At 48.5% G+C, this 17949-nt stretch overlaps 1 protein-coding gene across 1 annotated transcript in view; it reads left to right on the top strand.

Moving 5' to 3' along the window:
- The window catches only part of PLG (plasminogen), a 43061-nt gene extending 25298 nt beyond the window's left edge, over positions 1-17763 (top strand). The window contains exons 11-19 of the mRNA XM_030316733.1: positions 2711-2892; positions 4447-4595; positions 6149-6242; positions 8434-8554; positions 9964-10038; positions 10667-10807; positions 12443-12549; positions 16556-16701; positions 17352-17763. Of these exons, the coding sequence (XP_030172593.1) occupies positions 2711-2892; positions 4447-4595; positions 6149-6242; positions 8434-8554; positions 9964-10038; positions 10667-10807; positions 12443-12549; positions 16556-16701; positions 17352-17513 (1177 nt within the window). The 3' untranslated portion in view covers positions 17514-17763. The remainder of the gene's footprint in view (positions 1-2710; positions 2893-4446; positions 4596-6148; positions 6243-8433; positions 8555-9963; positions 10039-10666; positions 10808-12442; positions 12550-16555; positions 16702-17351) is intronic.
- Positions 17764-17949: the final 186 nt, after the last annotated feature.

Here is a 17949-nt window from a genome sequence, read left to right as displayed (position 1 = left end):
AGACAGTGGTAATGGCAGAAAGGTATACAAGTAGAAAAAAGGACGGTCCAGAACCAGACCCACATACACATGGTCCATTGATTTTCCATATGATGGCAAAGCAAAGCAGTACAGAAGGGAAGTCTTTTCCAAAATCATTCTCGAACAACTGGATATCCAGGTGGAAAAACAAAACCAAACAACCCAAACCTTGACTCTTCTTACCTCAACTTAGAGAAAACTCTTAGACCTGAAGGTGCAAGGTAAAAACCTAAGCTGAAATATAAAGCTTCCAGAATATTTTCATATCCTTAGGGGAGGGAAAATTTTTTTTAGACAGGACCTAAAAGGCAGAATAAAAGAAAAAAGAATGTATATTTTGGACTTTAACAAAATGAAAACTCCTGCTCACCGAAAGTCATTGTTTAAAAAAAAAAAGGTAAATCACAGACTGAGAGAAAAATACTCTCAATTCATATATCTGCCGCATGGCTTATATCCAGAATATATACATATTCTTCCTACTTGCTAATACAGAAACAAACAACCTAATAAAAATGGACAGATGAGTTCATTAGGCATTCCACAGGGAAGATACACAAACGGCCATTAAGTACCTAAAAAAATGCTCAATATCTTAGCCATCGAGGAAATAAGAATTGTAACCACAATAACCAATGGCAGTGGCTGTTATTGAAAAGAGGAAAGACCGACAACAATCAGTGGGGCCAAGGTTGCAGATCAACTCTACCCGCCGCCCCGTGTTTTGGGTAGAGTAGGAAATGTACAATCATTTCATGTGGAAATCAGTCTGACATCCACATGCATCTGCCCTACAGACTTGCAGTTCTATGCCTGAATTTTTACCTAGAGGAAATAAAAACATGAGTCCACAAAAATATCTACCAGAATATTCGTATCAGAGCAACTTTATTCATAATAGCCCCGAGCTGGAAGCTGCTTCAGTGCCCAGCAATAAGAAAAGGGATCAGTAATTGGTGGTATATTCATACAATGGATATCATTCAACAGTAAAAGGGAACAAGCCACCGATACTCTTAAATAGCTCAAAAAAATCATCCTGAGGAAAGAAGCCAGACACAGAAACGTACGTACCATGAGTCCGTGTTTATGAGGTTCTGGAAGAGGCAAATCGGGTTTATGGTGAGAGAAATCAATAGTATTTCCTCCCCCAGAGGGGCAGCAGAGATACATTGAACGCTGACCCGCTTTCTGGGGGGATGGGAATCCCGTATAATCCCGTATAATCCCGTGGGTTATACAGGTATATGTGGTCAACAAAACTCATCAAACTCCCTTGAAGGTCTATGCATTTCGCTCTGTATTAAGTATACCTCGATTCTAAAGAAGAAAGAGATCAGGGCCCCATTTCAAAAGGTAGAACTTTCGACACATCCAGTTGCTTGAGGGCCTCTCTGAAGGGCTTCCTCGGATTGTTGGCCAGGCCCCGTGACAGTCACTTGCCTGTAGTGTCCACAGACATAGTGCTGGATTCCCATAATTCATAGTATGTTTCAGTTTTCTCAGCAGGTTGTGGGTCTGAACTCGAAAGAAGATTGCAAAGCTGAGAAATCCCAGAGGCTGGGGCAGTTTGGGGGGGGGGGGGGGGGGGGCGGCAGGGACCGCCCTGCCCAGTGTTCCCAGGTTCCTCACCTGCTGTGCCTCTTTCCCAGTAGTCTCTGACTCTCGTAAGCCCTCAACCCGGCTGCTGCACCCTCACATCTCCCCCCCCCCCCCCCCCCCCCCCCCCCCCCCCCCCCCCGCTTTAGCATCGTCTGCCTCCCTCCATCCAATGTGGCTTCAGGGAGGGAGTCCCCAATCCGCCTGCCCCCACCCCTGCATTTCCCCAGAAGGCATCCTTTAGAAACACATTCTGCCTGGAGCTAGTTTCCCAGGCGAGCTTTTCTTAAGTCTTTCAAAGCCCAAGCCCACGAGATCTACCTGAGAGGCTATTTACAGTGTTTTCATGCTAAGTGCACAGCATTTTAGCAACATTGTGAACCAGTCGATGGAGGGGGCTGGCCTGGGAGTGTGGTCACAACGTCACTCCTCAGGGGAAATATTCAGTTCCTACTTACATAGCTCTGTGTATTCATAAGATAGAGATAGAGATATATTTGTATGTGCATAAGAAAAAAAATCTAAAACATCTGCTTTAAAATCAGTATTGGTTATCCCTGGGGAAATGTATATAACATTCCCAGGGAAAGGAAGACATTTAGGTATTTTCTTTTACACATTTAGGTATTATCTGTTTTTATATGAAGTGCATATAAACTGTATTATTAAAGTAAAAATTATAAGCTATGGTTTAAAAACATTTTTTTATTTATTTTGAGAGAGATAGAGACGGAATGAGTGGGGAAGGGGGATAGAGAGAGAGAGTGAGAGACTCCCAAGCAGCCTCTGCCCAACACTGGGCTCGAACTCATGAAACCACAAGAAGGTGACCTGAGCCAAAACCCAGAGTTGGGTGCTTAACTGACTGAGCCACCCAGGCGCCCCTATAAGCTGTGCTTTAAATGTACCCCGTTGTTTAGAAGTTGAGAACCATCTGTGCTTGTCACGATTATAATAGCAATTGGCACTGAGGTACAGGTAAGGGAACGATTTCAAAGTCACTTACTATCAATCAGTCTGTTACAACAACAGTCTGGGAGGGCCCCAGAAGATTCTCCACCTCTCACGCCCTGTATTGTGGACTCCACAGCGGCCTGACCATGAACTACTGCAGGAACCCAGACGCCGACAAGAGCCCTTGGTGTTACACCACCGACCCCAGTGTCCGCTGGGAATTCTGTAACCTGAAAAAATGTCCGGACAGAGAAGAGAGTGCCACCAAGTCCCCGACTGTTTCCCAGGTTCCGAGTGCAGAGGACCCTTCCGAGTCAGGTGAGAAGTCCGTGCCCTGACGTCCACACACCTGGGCATCGGGAGGATGCGAGGTGGGACGTCTCTTGGAAGGGCTTTATTGCTACAGGCAACTGAGCCCCGGCTGACGGTCGGCCACCGGAGGCCACAGCCGCTACTGCCAGTGTGACGTGGGTGGGCCATGTTTTAAGGACTTGCAAACCAATTGGTGGTGAGGGATGGATGAAATGTGAGCCCGAGGAGACTGAGGGGCTGACCATGGCAGCACTGGCCAGGATGGAATCTGCTGGAACACCCAACGCTCACCTCCTCCATGGAGAAGTAGAAATGATTAATTCGGGTTTGAATGTACTGAGTTAGGAAGGCTTGGAAGGCAGTTGGGTGAGGCTCCCTGACACAAACCTGGGAAGGTGGATATGTGGCTTGCGGGGTGCCTGGGCCCGAACACAGGGTTGTGATTGTCGTCCGAGGAAAATAATCACGCTCCCCTGTGTTTCCCTGGCCCTGGGAGTGTATGTAGCTCTGAGCGCTTAGCACCTGCTTCTGGGCTTGTCTCCCCTCGGCCCCAGCATGGAGACTCAGGGGTGCAGGGCCCATCTGGCCACATTCAGGTAACTCAAACACCTCCAGAGGGTAATGACTAAAACAAGAACTTTGTTGGAAGTTGAGACCCCTCTCCTTGCTGAGATGGGCTTGGTTCCTCTGAAATGCTCACCTCCCGTTCCCTTGACCAGGCTGAGCGCATCTCTCTTTCCTCTCTCTCGGTGACACCCTAGGCTCTGTGCCCGTCTGCATATCCCTCCTAGATAGTACTTGAGATGGCCCCCCCCATGGGTCTCCCTCATGCCTGCCTCACCTTTGGTGCGCGGGTAACTCCCCTCCCCTGGTCCTGGCAAACACCGAGGTTCTAGGCTTCCCAGATGGCCCCCCTTCCTGGCAGAGAAGCTAGCTGGCCCAGCTTTTGTTTTTTGTATTTTCCAAATGGCCATCAGAGCACTGGTGCCCTGGGTCCCCCTATGGGGTATGTATCATGTTCTCGGGGGGGGGGGGGGGGGGTCTTGTGGAAGCTCCCTTTCCCGAGGCTCGAGTTGAAGATGGGCTTGAGGAAGAGGCCCCAAGTCATTTCTTTAGGAACCCTTTCACCGCAGAGGGTGGGAACTCACAGCACAGCTCCAGCCAAGATAGACTTGTTTATAAAATCCTTTTCAGTCCGCACTCTTTTTATCCACCCTTGATGAGAATGGGGTGCCCAAGGGTCGCCTGACGGCTCACAGAACTACCTGCGTCTTGTCAACCCTCCACGTGCTAAAACTCCCCTTGTTACGAAACTGACCTAGTGTCCTAGCCAAAATTCCCATGCTAACATCTTGGCTTGTGATTATTTCCCAGGCAGTAGCGTTTCCAGTAACATTTTAAAGTAGTCAGCGCTCACTGGGATTGTCAGCATTCCAGGGCCCTGAGAATGTGACCGCAGGATCTGTCGTCAGAGAATCCGCGCAGGCTGTATATCTTCCTTGCCATCCCGGAACCGCGCAGGACATATCCCCCCCCCCCCCCATTTTCTTTTCCCTACAGACTGCATGTTCGGGAATGGCAAAGGATACCGGGGCAAGAGGGCAACCACCGTTTCGGGCATCCCCTGCCAGGAGTGGGGAGCCCAGGAGCCCCACAGACATGGTATTTTCACTCCTGTGACAAATCCACAGTCAGGTCTGGAAAAAAACGTAAGCCACTTTGATTTGGACTGTATTTGGCCTTCTGCTGACCAATCTTTGCAAAGAGGATTGGTCCTGTGGTACAGCAAGGCAGCTGGACAGGTCCTCGGGGGCGGCAGAGAGGATTAGGAGAGACCTCAGGAACTCAGCCTCCGTGTAACTGGCATCAGCACGTGGCAACGACCCTTTCCAAGGGCAAGCGGACCTCCGGGCTTGTGGCCACTGGGCTCAGGCCCCTCACTTCGTCTGTGACCTTTAACATTGTGGGCTGTTTCTACTTTCTAGCATTTGTCTTCTACATTCTGGTGGTCAAGGGTGACTTATGTGACATTTTAGTCAAATTTTTCTAGAAAAGAATGTGGATGGTCCATTAGGACTCCACACGGTAGGATTTTTCCTAGTCTCACCCACTCTGTGGGGTGGTTTATGTGGGGGGTCTATACAGGACAGGAAAAGAAAGACATCGCCTTCCTGTGGCTTGACCCTGTTGGAATGTGCATGGTTGCCGAGAACAGTTTCTGGAACAAGAGCAGATGGGCGTCACTGGGGAGGACACCACAGAGGTGAACCTAGGGATGAGTCAGTCGTGTCCCACGGTCCACTTTGGCTACTGCTTGGTCTCTAAGAGGTCCGCTGACACAGGCTGCTGGAGGGGCGGCCCCTTTCTATCACCTCTACCCAGGGCACCTGGGGGGCTCAGCCAGTTGAACGTCTGACTTTGGCTCAGGTCATGATCTCACAATTCATGACTTTGAGCCCCACATCGGACGGGCTGCTGTCAGCGCAGAGCCCAAGTTGGATCCGCTATCCCCCTCTCTCTGCCCCTCCTCTGCTCATGCGTGCTCCCTCACTCTCAAAAATAAAATAAACATTAAGGAAAACCTATAGCACCTCAGGGCGCCTGGGTGGCTCAGTCGGTTAAGCGTCCGACTTCAGCTCAGGTCATGATCTCACAGTTCGTGGGTCCGAGCCCCACGTCGGGCTCTGTGCTGACAGTTCGGAGCATGGAGACTGCTTCGGATTCCGTGTCTCCTTGTCGCTCTGCCCCTGCCCAACTTGTGCCCTATCTATGTCTCTCAAAAAATAAATAAATGTAAAAAAAATTTTTTTTAAAGAGAAAAACCTATAGCACCTCTACCTTAGCCCCTCGGGGGTTCTATCCACTCACAGGGGGCTTGACCGATGTCAAACTGAGTCAGAAGCTTTATAATATCCTAAAAAAATAACCTTGCCCCCTACTGCAAAAAACTAAGAACGCTACCTTTTATCTTTTTCTTAAGTGTGTTTATTTTGAGAGAGTCAGAGAGATTGAGCAGGGGAGGGGCAGAGAGAGGGGGACTGAGGATCTGAAGTGGGCTGTGGGCTGACAGCAGAGAGCCCGAGGCGGGGCTTGAACTCTTGAGCTGATAGATCATGACCTGAAGCGAAGTTGGACGCTTAAGCGACTGAGCCACCCAGGCGCCCCACTACGCAGCTTCTAACGACAGCAGTGAAATGTCTGTCTGAATACCTTCTCTGCCCTGCTGTGCCCAGCCCTCCATACACCTGCCTTTTGTTTTCAGTACTGCCGTAATCCCGATGGTGATGTCAATGGTCCTTGGTGCTACACGATGAGTCCAAGGAAACTTTTTGACTACTGTGATGTCCCTCAGTGTGGTAAGTTGCTTGCCTTTCTGGAAGGAGATGACTTCTCGGATAAATGCAGCATCATCTCCCCGACACAGATTTGCAAAAGGAAGGCTCTGAGCTGAGTGCGTCGGGTGGGCTGCCCTCTCTTCATCCTGGGCCTCTTGAATCTGTCCTCCTGGTGGCCCCATTTGTTAGGGAGTCCCCTTCCCTGACACCTGAAATAAAGTAAATATACACCATCTTCGCAAAGAGCAAACTTAGAGGTGATCCGATCAGCCTCAGGATGGTCTCACTGAATTCTCCGTGTCCCGCTTGGGCTGCCTGAAAAACAAATTTAAGTCCAGTCCCCAGACAGGTGAGTCTTCTCTCTTAGTGGCTGAGAAGTAAGAAAAAACATACGAACAACATGACCCAGCTAAGCATACCATGTACGTTGCAAACCTATAAACTGTCATCCTAAGAATTCAATGAGAAGTAATGTAGGTTTTTACCCAGCCCCAAATCTCCTTTCTCCTCAGATTACTATTCATTACCCACACATTAGCCACATAACTTAGAGGAAGCTTGTGTGGATTCTTTCCTCATCTCCCTGAGGTTTTCCAGGGAGACAGAAGCTTGGATCAGGGAAAGGAGAAAATTTGGAAGAACAGATCCACGGGCAGGTCTGGAGAACGACGTAAGCCTCTTTGATTCGGACCCTGTGTCATCTCCTGCAGACCTGTCTTTGCACACAGAATTCGTGCCGGTTACCGAAAACCAGGCTGGACCTCCCCTTTGCTCGGCTTGGTTACATGTGATTGTGTCTGATTGTGTCTGATTGTGTCTGCCTGGTGGAGGGACTGGTGCTGGGGAGGGAGAAGCTCTGACTGCGGAATCACTGAAGACCAGCGCGCAGAGGCGGTTGGGGGGGGCAGTCGGGAGCACAGGTGAAGAGCACGGGAGCCACTTTGCCAGGCTTCGCGCCTGGGGCCCTCCTGGGTGGAGCCGCGGGGTGGAAGGAGCGGCCAGGGTGACAGGCAAGTTCGCACTCAGCCGCCGTTACTCTGCTGTCTGGATTCGGGGGGAGTTCGTAGCTGAATCTTCCTCGGGTGGGTGTCCTCTCTGTTCTGCAGAAGCTCTCTTGGCGGCCCCTACATCTGGAAGTCTCTGAATGGGGTTACTGCCTTCCCTTCAGCGGGTCACTCCCGATCATCAGCCCTGCCCCTTCTGGAATGCCTGGCCGCCTCTTACGGCCCAGGCTCTCCATGCTGGACAGGCCGCTTGCTCGGCAGGGTGGCCTTCAAGTTGTCTTATCAGCATGACATTCCTGTCACGGGCTCCACAGCTGTGCCTGGGATGATACTCCTCAACGCCCATGGAGGAGAAGTACAGTAACTTCACAGGGGCAGCCCTAGGCCACCACCAGATGCTCTGGCCTTGTGGAGGCTAGAGCTGTTTTAGGCATTAGTGGGTGGTACCAAGGAAGGAGCACTGCCCTCATTGCCTAGGGGGAAAGGTAGGAGGGAAATAGAGAATAGGGCAAGTGGCCGTAAGTCACCCCCAGGGCATTGGGTTAGTCTTTGGAAGCTTCTGGAAGCCCTGTCCCGAGGCTGGCTGAGAGATGTTTAGGACGGTTATCTTTGTTACATACAACTATACACACACACACACACGCACACACACACACACACACACACGGGTACGTGTATGTACACACAGAGTTTCACATCAAAAAAAATACCCATCGTGCCTTTCAATGGACATGACAACTATGGTTTTCAGTGAACTTTATGTGGTTCAGATGGCACAGAGAAAGAAGAAGAAGAAGAAGAAGGAGACAGAGAAGGAGAAAGAGGAAGAAGAAGAGGGAGATGATGATGGAGATGAGAACCTAGATCAATCACATCAAGTCAGAATAACATTTGTGTCATGGCGCCCTCAGCAAGCTCTCACTGTAACACCTAACTCTGCTTCATCCCTCCCCCCAAAATAATACAAGAGCACTTAACATTTTCCTGAAAGGAGAAGGTTCTGTGTTGTCTACTGCCACTTTTGAAATCAAGGGGAAAAAAATATCCCAAAAGGTGCTTGTGACCTTGCTGTTCAGTTTGAGCTTCGAGATGTCAAAACCTTCGTGCTTTGACCATGACCCATTGATCTCTCTGGGGTTGTGTGACGCAATGGCTACCTTTCATTTCGCTTCTTTAAATGTGACTCTCTTCTCCGCTTTGTGCCACAGTGTCCGCTTCATTTGATTGTGGGAAGCCCCAGGTGGAGCCGAAGAAATGTCCTGGAAGGGTTGTAGGTGGATGTGTGGCCAACCCACATTCTTGGCCCTGGCAGATCAGTCTTAGAACAAGGTAACAACATTTCCAGAAACGATTAGTTCCATTCTTCTACGTAAGCCCTGCAAAACCTTTCTCATTTCACACTGAATCCACAGAGCTTAAGTTATCAGTACCTGCCTCTATATTCTTAGGAGGAAGGAAAACTACAAAAATAAAATTATATTTTTCTAGGTTCTCTACTTTGAAAATAGCCAGAATTGGAATATTTTCCTTGATCTGGGCATCTATCGTCAAACTCTGCGGATGTAGCAACTTACACCAAATTCCGATATTTCTGGCAAAGTATTGGAGATGCCTGGAGGGTTTTTATCAATGTCTATTGTCTCTTTGGAAGACAAAGGGCAGGGGGTATTTTTAGAAATGTGTTACGTTGAGGGAGCCATGGACAAAGTTATCTATAATCTTTGACCGATACCCTTTTTTTTTTTTTTTTTTTTACACTTTTGTGAATTCTTGAATTTAATCAAAGGGTGCTCAGCCATTCATTCACAAGCACATCCCATGTCTTCACTCTAAGTTCAGGAGCACCATAATTCAAGAGTGATCAGTTCTGGTCCTATGGAACCCAGAAGGTTCGGGTGACTGTTTCAGTGGCATGGGCTTTTAATAAGTTCGATTTTCCTGGATGCCTCTTATAAAGCGCACGTGTGAAACAGGCTGATCTGTTTTCTGTGTTGCTCTGTCATCTTGTTTCGACACCAGGGCAACACTTCTGCATTCGGTTGTTGTTCTCAATTGCCTTCCTTCCCTATATTTGGGAGATGCCACCACTAAACTCGACTTCAGTGTATTTCATTCTTTTGTTGAGTTGGCTTTTCTTCTCTTCACCTTATCATTTATTAACTCTTTGCTATACAAACCCTCACCTTTCACACATTTCAAGTTCTTTCTTTCCCCAACCATGCTGTGGTCTATTTCCTGACTGATTATTCGGGCACTTACAATTTGTATCCCTTTCATTAAGAAGGAGTGGCTGACACCCAAAGGGTAAATATGAGCAGATTCCCACAAATCACAGCTATTCGGGGTCACATTTGGTTCAGGCCTTGCATGGGTCTTGCCATAAAGAAATAAAAGAGGCCTCAAGGGTAGGACCTTTGGCTGGTCACTTCTGTTGGAATCCAGGGCCAACGAGTCTAAGCCACGGGTGTGGACTTCCTGTTGCAGCCCCATGGCTTTGTTCTCCTGTGGACCGGTTGTGCCTGGGTCTCCCCCTGCCAGCTAAAGCGTGGTGAGGATGAGACCTTCTGGAAAATACACTACTGAAGCACAACTCAAAGTTCTTGCCATCCTGATGATAGGCTGGTAGCCTTTTCCTATGGGAGCATCAACTTTGTTAAAATTGAGTGAATACTTCTTTCGGGCTTTCTGTAGAACATATCATCCGATTTGAACTAAAATTCTGGCAATTTTCCTTATAGATTTGGAAAGCACTTCTGTGGAGGGACTTTAATAGCCCCAGAGTGGGTGTTGACAGCTGCCCACTGCTTGGAGAGGTATGTCTGGGGAACATGAAGACTTGTCTTAAAAACTCTCTGCCTCTCTCCCCCTCTCCTTTCCTGATTTCCTCCCTCCTTTCTTTCTCTCTCTGCCCCTTCTTTTCTCCCTCTCTCCCTCCTTTCTTTCCTCCTTCCCTCCGTCTTTTCTCCATCCCTCCGTCCTTTTCTCCTTCCTTCCTTCCTTCCTTCCTTCCTTCCTTCCTTCCTTCCTTCCTTCCTTCTTTTTATGGCAGTGACACTAGGGACCAGGGAATGGATGTGAAGGTTGAATCAGAATTTCCAGGGCCACTGGATGAGCAAGAAGGGGAGTATTTCTAGGGAGGGTGGGTATGTAGGCCTGGGTCCATGGTAGAACAGACCTCCTCACTGTGACAGACACGGGTCCTCCCAGGTTCTCCCGACATGGGTATCTGTCCATTCTTCTTCTGTGGTCAGGCCAAAAGCAGCTCGAGAACATTCCTTAGTGACCAGATTCAAGTAAACGGTGAGCTTTCTCTCTTGCCACTTGGAGGTCGCTGACTCTGGGTAGCGAGGTGGGGAGAAGATGCCATGTTTATGACTCAGAAGGCCACCTGATGAAGGGGCTGGCACATGACTTTGCTCCAAATGTCACCACCTTTCCTAGATCCTCAAGGCCTGCAGCGTATAAGGTCATCCTGGGCGCACACCGAGAACTAAATCTTGAAGCGGATATTCAGGACATAGAGGTATCCAAGCTGTTCTTGGAGCCCACACGTGCAGATATCGCCTTGCTGAAGCTAAGCAGGTACCAACTCATTCTTGGTTTTCACCCCAAGATCAGGGATAACATTTGTTTATGCCCGGGTTTCATGAGCATAACAGAGTTGCGCATATGTGTGTGTGTGTGTGGTGGGGGGAGACACCGTCTAGGACATGAAAGACACAAAGGCTTTGGGGAACAGAGAAAACCTGGGTTCGGTCCCATTCTGCCACACATTAGCTGTGCTCTTGAAAAAAGGCATCAGACAGATATCACAGGATTTCACTCGTAGGTGGAATTTGAGAAACTTAACAGATGATCACAGGGGAAGGGGAAATAAAAACAGAGAGGGAGGCAAACCCTAAGAGGCTCTTAAATACAGAGAACAAACTGAGGGTTGATGGGGGGCGGGAGGAAGGGAAAATGGGTGATGGACATTAAGGAGGGCACTTGTTGGGATGAGCGCTGGGTGTTGTATGTAAGTGATGAATCACAGGAATCTACTCCTGAAACCAAGACTACACTGTATGTTAGCTAACTTGAGACTAACAATTAAAAAGAGGCACCAGGATTCGGTTTCCTTGTGTGGGAAAGGAGTGAGTTGAAATACGAAGTGCATGAAGCTCTCACTTAACGTTGGCCAGTCAGCTAACATACATCCATAATCAGAGAAGTATTCAATTCTTCCAGGTTGACCGTTGTCCTCTCAAAACAATAATTTGTTTGGGGGAAACCAAACGAAATCACATGTTTCAAAGCACTTCAGAAGCTACAATATAGGGGCGCCTAGATGGCTCAGTGGGTTGAGCACCCGACTTTGGCTCAGGTCACGATCTCGCAGTTTGTGACTTCGAGCCCCACGTGTCGCTCACTGCTATCCGTGCGGAGCCCACTTCAGATCCCCGGTCTCCCTCTCTCTGCCCCGCCCCCGCTCGTGCTCTCCCCCGCCCCAAGTAAATAGTTTTTTCAAAAAGCTACAATATAGACCCACACACAAACACATACACACACCATTCACAAATGCAAGTTCCTCTTCCTCCTATGTTTTTGTTTTTGCTTTTGCTTTTTTGGGAGAGAGAGAGAAAGAGAGGCGAAAGTGAGTGAGGGGCAGAGAGCGAGTGGGAGAGAAGCAGGGCTCACCCGAAGCGGAGCTCATGTTTTTACCCAAAGCGGGGCTCAAGCTCACCCGAACGCGCGAACTGTGAGATCGTGACCCGAGTCGAAGTCGGATGCTTAACCGATGGAGCCACCCAGGCGCCCTTCCCTGTCTTTGGTTTTATTTTCCCTGTTGAAATAGAATTTTGTTAAGTCTGACGAAACGATAAATCCGCTTATGTTACTTAAAGTGAGTGATATTTGGAAACTGGTGCCAATGGAGAAGGCTGATAGGACAGCTATTTTGAGAATAGGCGCATTTGGGCCGGGCAACAAGGCCCAGAGAACACATGTACCGTATCTGGTGGATTCCAGACAGCGTGGGATGAGCCAGGATGGGCCAGGCCAGCACAAGGAGAAAAGGTGTTTTCTGCATCGTGCTGTGTCAGTGGAGCAGGGAAATACCAGCTCAGAGGATTCTGGGGGCTTTGGGCCGATGGCATCTTGTTGTGAGTGACCAACAGAGGAGTGGCGCAAGAATCCTAGTGAGGCAGTCCGATGTAACTTTTGATGTTTTTCTTTCAGATCCGCCGTCATCACCTCCAAAGTGATCCCAGCTTGTCTGCCACCCCCAAATTATGTGGTTGCTGACCGGACATTATGTTACATCACTGGCTGGGGAGACACCCAAGGTGAGAGAAATTCCCAAACTCACACAAGGAATTGGTGTAGACCTATAGCCTACAGGAGAAAATGACCATTTGTGCAAATTCCTACCACTTTTCCTGAGGGTCCACCCTTCCTGACTTTGTCTTGGTTCCCGCCTAAGTCTCCATAATTCATCGTCGAGGGACGTGGGCGAGGGACGGAGTAGTCCCTCTTGGGACTGAGTCTCTTGGCCCATACATGCAATGTTGATATCCCATCCCCAGGTAAGCAGGGTTTTGAAGTAGACCTAAACATTAAGGGTGTTTGATTATTCTTCATGTGAAGTTAGCCACACTGAGCTCCCTAACATGGCACGACACAACAACAAAAATTACGCTAAGCTCATCTCCCCAGATCCCCACATGCATTCATAGGCGTGGAGAGGATGTTGGTGGTGGGACAGACCGACAGCTGGGGGAAAGGAAGGAAGGTCCCAGCCCTACGGTGGTATTCGGTGTTGGTTGATGGGGTGTGCGTGGAAGAGGAAATGCTTATGCGGGATCCTGTATCAGCACTCGTGCTGCATTTGGGGGGCCCCATCTTCTCTTGGCAGTAGGCCCTGATAGGGATTATATTCATCCGACTCGGGCCTCAAAACATTGTAAGAATGCCTTAGATCTCTGCCTCGATTTCTCCAAGTGTTGGTGAGGGCTCCAGAATGGGGGTCAGGGGCTCCGGAGGGTAGATCTCGTTCTGCCGCTCGCTGGGCAAACTGGACAAATCACCTTACCTCCTTGTACCACTTGGCCTGGAAGCCCTCACCTGTAAAACCCGCGTTTTTGAATTGTGTTTCACACAGTATTTTGTTATTAGCTTTCGTTTAAGCAAGGTTTTGTGGTTTGGGGGAAAAAAAAGTTAAAAATGACTGGCCTTGGTCACTTCAAATCTGCCTTCCTTCTTTCTGCACTTTTCCTACATTTGTGAAACCCCACCTCCTGAATGTTGCACGTCCCCTACTTTCCGTGCTTTGGAGGCTGTGAGCACTGAGAAGTTAAAGGGAAAGCTTCCCAAATGAAGCGTCCCTGTGGATGTGACAGTCTATTCCGTTGTTTTGCATTTAAACAAATTTAAACATCCCAAACCCCTATGAGTTCAATATTTTTTGTTTCCGTTTTGGAAGTGAGGGATCTGAGGTTCCGAGAAGGTACAGGGCGGCCCCCTGGGAGCCGCATGCACAAGGGGCGGGCAAGGGGGGTTCTGAGTCAGAACCCCGACTCCCACCTATCGGCTGCAGGCTCTTTTTGAACCTGTTTCCTCAGCTGGAAAACGGGCTGCAGGGCCACGGTGGGGGAAACGATGAGAGGGGGGCACGGAGCACTGAGCATGGCCACCATCCACAATTTTCTAACTGCCATCCTGTGGTAGGTTCCTCCATCTACCCTGGCCTCACCCTCAGGTCGAGTGGGAAGATGATTCTCCGTATACTCAGTGAACCAGGAGGAGTCACAAAACAGGAGTCAGGCCTGTTTACCACTTTTCTTATGTCAGGAGTAACGTTAGATCAGTGTTCTCAGCTTCTCGGCGTGAAGTCAAAACTCTCCCGTTCTCCCTTTCAGTCTCCGGACTTTCCCTGACTTGCCATTTCAAGGCAAGGTAAGCATTCAGGCAAGGCGCTCGTGCCGGTTAGTCCTTCATCAGCAGAGTGCTTCTGGGGCGGCTGCCTCTTCCTCCCCACAGCTCCTATCAGGGCGTCATCCCTAGGGCACTCCAGCCTCCCGGCCCTCAGCAATGCCATCTCCACTGCGGCCACACGATGGCAGCACTTCTGCACAGACCGCACCCATTTCCCCGCCAGCTAGTGGGGGATTTTGTCACCAGCATCAGGACGGGTCTTGCTCAGAAAGCAGATACAAGGGCAAGACACTTGAATAAATCGATTTTCAGCAGGATATTTGAGAAGGCTGGTCCCTCCCCACGAGTACTCAATCCAAGCAGTGCACCCCACCCGATGCCTCCTCGGGCCCTTCTTCCACGGTGGCTCTGCCCAGCCAGAGCTGGGCCAAGCCTCTCCTTCCCAGATGGCGGTCCCCGTCCACGCTCCTGTCAACTCCAGATCCAGCGTAGGTATTCCAAACTCAACACGACCGTCCAAGTGTATTCAAAGTCTTTGGAGAAGGAGTAGCACCCTGTCTCTTGGCTGTTCCACACTAGCAACGCTTTTCTGCAAGACACGTGAAAGCCGGGCTTGCAAGATTCGAAAACTGGGTTATTTCTGAAAACACATGCCCGGGTGTGTCTATCTGGAAAAGCAGCGTTTCCTCTGGCTGTTTTGCAAATGTTCCACTTCAATTTGCCAAAGTAGAAAAAAAAAAAAAAAGCAGTTTTTTACAAAAGAAATACGAGGAGTAAGACAGGCACATGGGAGAATATTTACTCTTCCTGACTGGAAAAGAAGTGAAAATTAGGAAACAAACCAGGACAATTTTCACCTATTATATTAGCAAATATCTTAAAAAATATTAAATACTCAGAAGTGTAGGGTGAAGTGCCCTTTTTTTCTGGTGAAATCGTGTCCTGTCATACACTTTTGGAAAATAATTTGGCAACGTTAACCGGGAGCCATAAACACATGTATATAATTTCCGGGAACCAGGGTAAGAAAATATTAAGGAATATAAATAACATGCATGAACAAAGATGTGGACAGTTGGAAACCACTGTAGGAGCCCAGAAACACGGGTGTGAAGAATTTGGGCAATGACGTCACAGACCCAACTTCAAATCCCAGTTCCTCCACTGACTTGCTGGGTGATCTTGGGCAAACTACACACCCTCTCCCAGCCTCAGTTTCCTTCACTGTGCAATAGAATTGACAAAAGTGCCTATTTCGTGTGACTATGGTAAGGATTAAATGAGATACACCACCAAACGAGCTTGTGCCTGAAAAAGTTTATTCCGGTAAAAGGCGGCCATTTTTTTTTATATTGTGGTAAAGTATATATGACATAAAGTTCACTAGTTTAATTATTTTGAGGAGTACGACTCAGTAGCACTTAGTACATTCGCAGTGCTGTGCAACCACGACTATTATTTCCGGAACTTTCCTCACCTTAAAAGGAAACCGCCCACCCATGAAGCAGTCACCCCATTGAGATATTAACTACGGGCACCTGGATGGCTCATTGACCATCAGACTCCGGATTTTGGCTCGGGTCATGATCTCACGATTGTGAGATCCAGCCTCACATTTGGCTTCTCGCAGAACGTGGAGCCTGCTTAAGATTCCCTCTCCCTCTCCCTCTGCCCCTCCCCTGTTCATGTGTGCTCTCACTCGCTCGCTCTCTCTCAAAAAACAACCCACTAATTACACAGATCGTAGTATCCAAAAAAAAGCCCTTATTATATAAGATTGTGTGAAATCAACCAGGGTATAAAGTCGTGCAATATGATATAAGTAGTAAAAAAGAAACAGGCATCTAAAAAAGACTGAAAGTGAATATATGGTATAGTAACACCTGTATTTCTCAATCTCTCTTTACATATTAAAAAAGATTTCTTTAGAGTTAAAAAAAGAACCAAAGAAACATAACACGAACCCCAAAACACCACAAAGAAACCCAGATTTTTAAATCCAGGTCTTGGGAACATGAAATTGTATATAATATTTATACCTTTAAGGGGTAGAAAGAAAGAGAAGAATTCCAGTAGTATTAGGAACTCACTTCTTTTAATTTTTTTTTTGAGAGAGAGGATGTGAGCAGAGGAGGGGCAGGGAGGAAAGGGGGACACAGAATCCGAAGCAGGCTCCAGGCTCTGAGCTGTCGGCACAGAGCCCGACGCAGGACTCAAACTCCCGAACCGCGAGATCACGACCTGAGTGGAAGTCGGACGCCTAACCCACTGGGCCACCCAGGCGCCCCGGGAACTGACTTCTTTATACAACCTCGCGGTCAAACAAGAGACCTGTCACTGTTGCTCTGTTGTGCCGGAAGTTTCCCTGGGGGCATATTTGGGATCTGGTAGCCATTTCCTTAATCTTTTTAAACACAGGGACCTTTGGCGCTGGTCTCCTGAAGGAAGCCCAGCTACCGGTGATTGAAAATAAGGTGTGCAACCGCTACGAGTATCTCAACGGAAGAGTCAAATCCACAGAGCTTTGTGCTGGGAATTTGGCCGGAGGCACCGACAGTTGTCAGGTAAGGACAAAGTCCAATCTTCTGCCGTCCTGCGTCGGCCTCTTAGATTCCTCTGCCCCCCGAGTGGCAAATCCAGGAAGCCTTTGTCCATTGAAGGCCACGTCCACGTGCTACCCAGAAACATTTTAGGTCTGGCCCTGAATGCGGACCGAGATCATCTGAGGGGATTTCTCGGGCCCTGAGTTCCAGATGGGTTGTAAGGGAGTCGTTAAGTATCATCACTGCCAGAGCCCCACACACCTGGGGACTGTGTTGGAGCATGGGACTCGGGTGGTGGCCTTACTAGCAGGGAAGCAAGGGAGGGTATGGGGAAAAGACCAACTGTGCTCCCTTTGCAATTATTCTGGGGTTTACTCTGCCTAAGGGAAACCCCAAGGCACGAAGGGATGAGTCCACTCTTCACAAGGGACTTCTCCCCCAGGAACACCAAACGGTGTGGTTTTGCTAAATGTACCCTGTTAAGTACCGAAGCACTTCAGCCCTTGTTGGGTACTGAAGCTACTCAAATGACACATTAATAAGTTTCTTTCTAATTGCGAAAGAATGTTCAAGTGCTGGGAAAACATACATTTGGGTAACAGAGGGGTGACATCCCATAATAAAAGGGTGCCGGTTTAATCCTCTCGTGGTTCTTTTCTCTCTCTGCCCAGGGTGACAGCGGAGGGCCTCTGGTCTGCTTCGAGAAGGACAAGTACATTTTACAAGGAGTCACTTCTTGGGGTCTTGGCTGTGCCCGCCCCAATAAGCCCGGTGTCTATGTTCGTGTTTCAAGGTTTGTTCCTTGGATTGAAGGGATAATGAGAAACAATTAATTGGATGGGAGACAGAGCGAGGCGTCAGCACATCTAGAAGCTGGAACACGGGTGGGGCATTGAGCACGCTCAGAAATGATTGACAGTAATCAGACCAACACACTGTACTCACACCGCCCGCTGCTAAACCTCAACATTTTTTAGTATTATCGTGGATAAATTGTTCCTGTCCATGGACTGCTGGATTCTGTAATAAAAAACGTAACACATTTATAACATTTGTTGAAAATAAACTCTGTACTTCCTTTAACTTTTTTGAGCTTCATTGTTTTCTTGTTCTTCGTTTATCCTACCCATTTTAAATAGTGTGACTGCCAGACTTAGGTGATCTCTCTCTTTCTCATAAGGAGTCATTGCATAAAGGACAAAGGAGCCTGTAAGATCATAGAGAAGAGAGCAGAGAAGTCCTAGTAAGCCGCCCATATGTTTATCATGT

This window comes from Lynx canadensis, chromosome B2 (genome assembly GCF_007474595.2).
Source record: "Lynx canadensis isolate LIC74 chromosome B2, mLynCan4.pri.v2, whole genome shotgun sequence".
NCBI classification, from domain to species: domain Eukaryota; kingdom Metazoa; phylum Chordata; class Mammalia; order Carnivora; family Felidae; genus Lynx; species Lynx canadensis.
The sequence above is the reverse complement of the archived record's forward strand: the minus strand, read 5'-3'. Positions and strand labels throughout refer to the sequence as shown.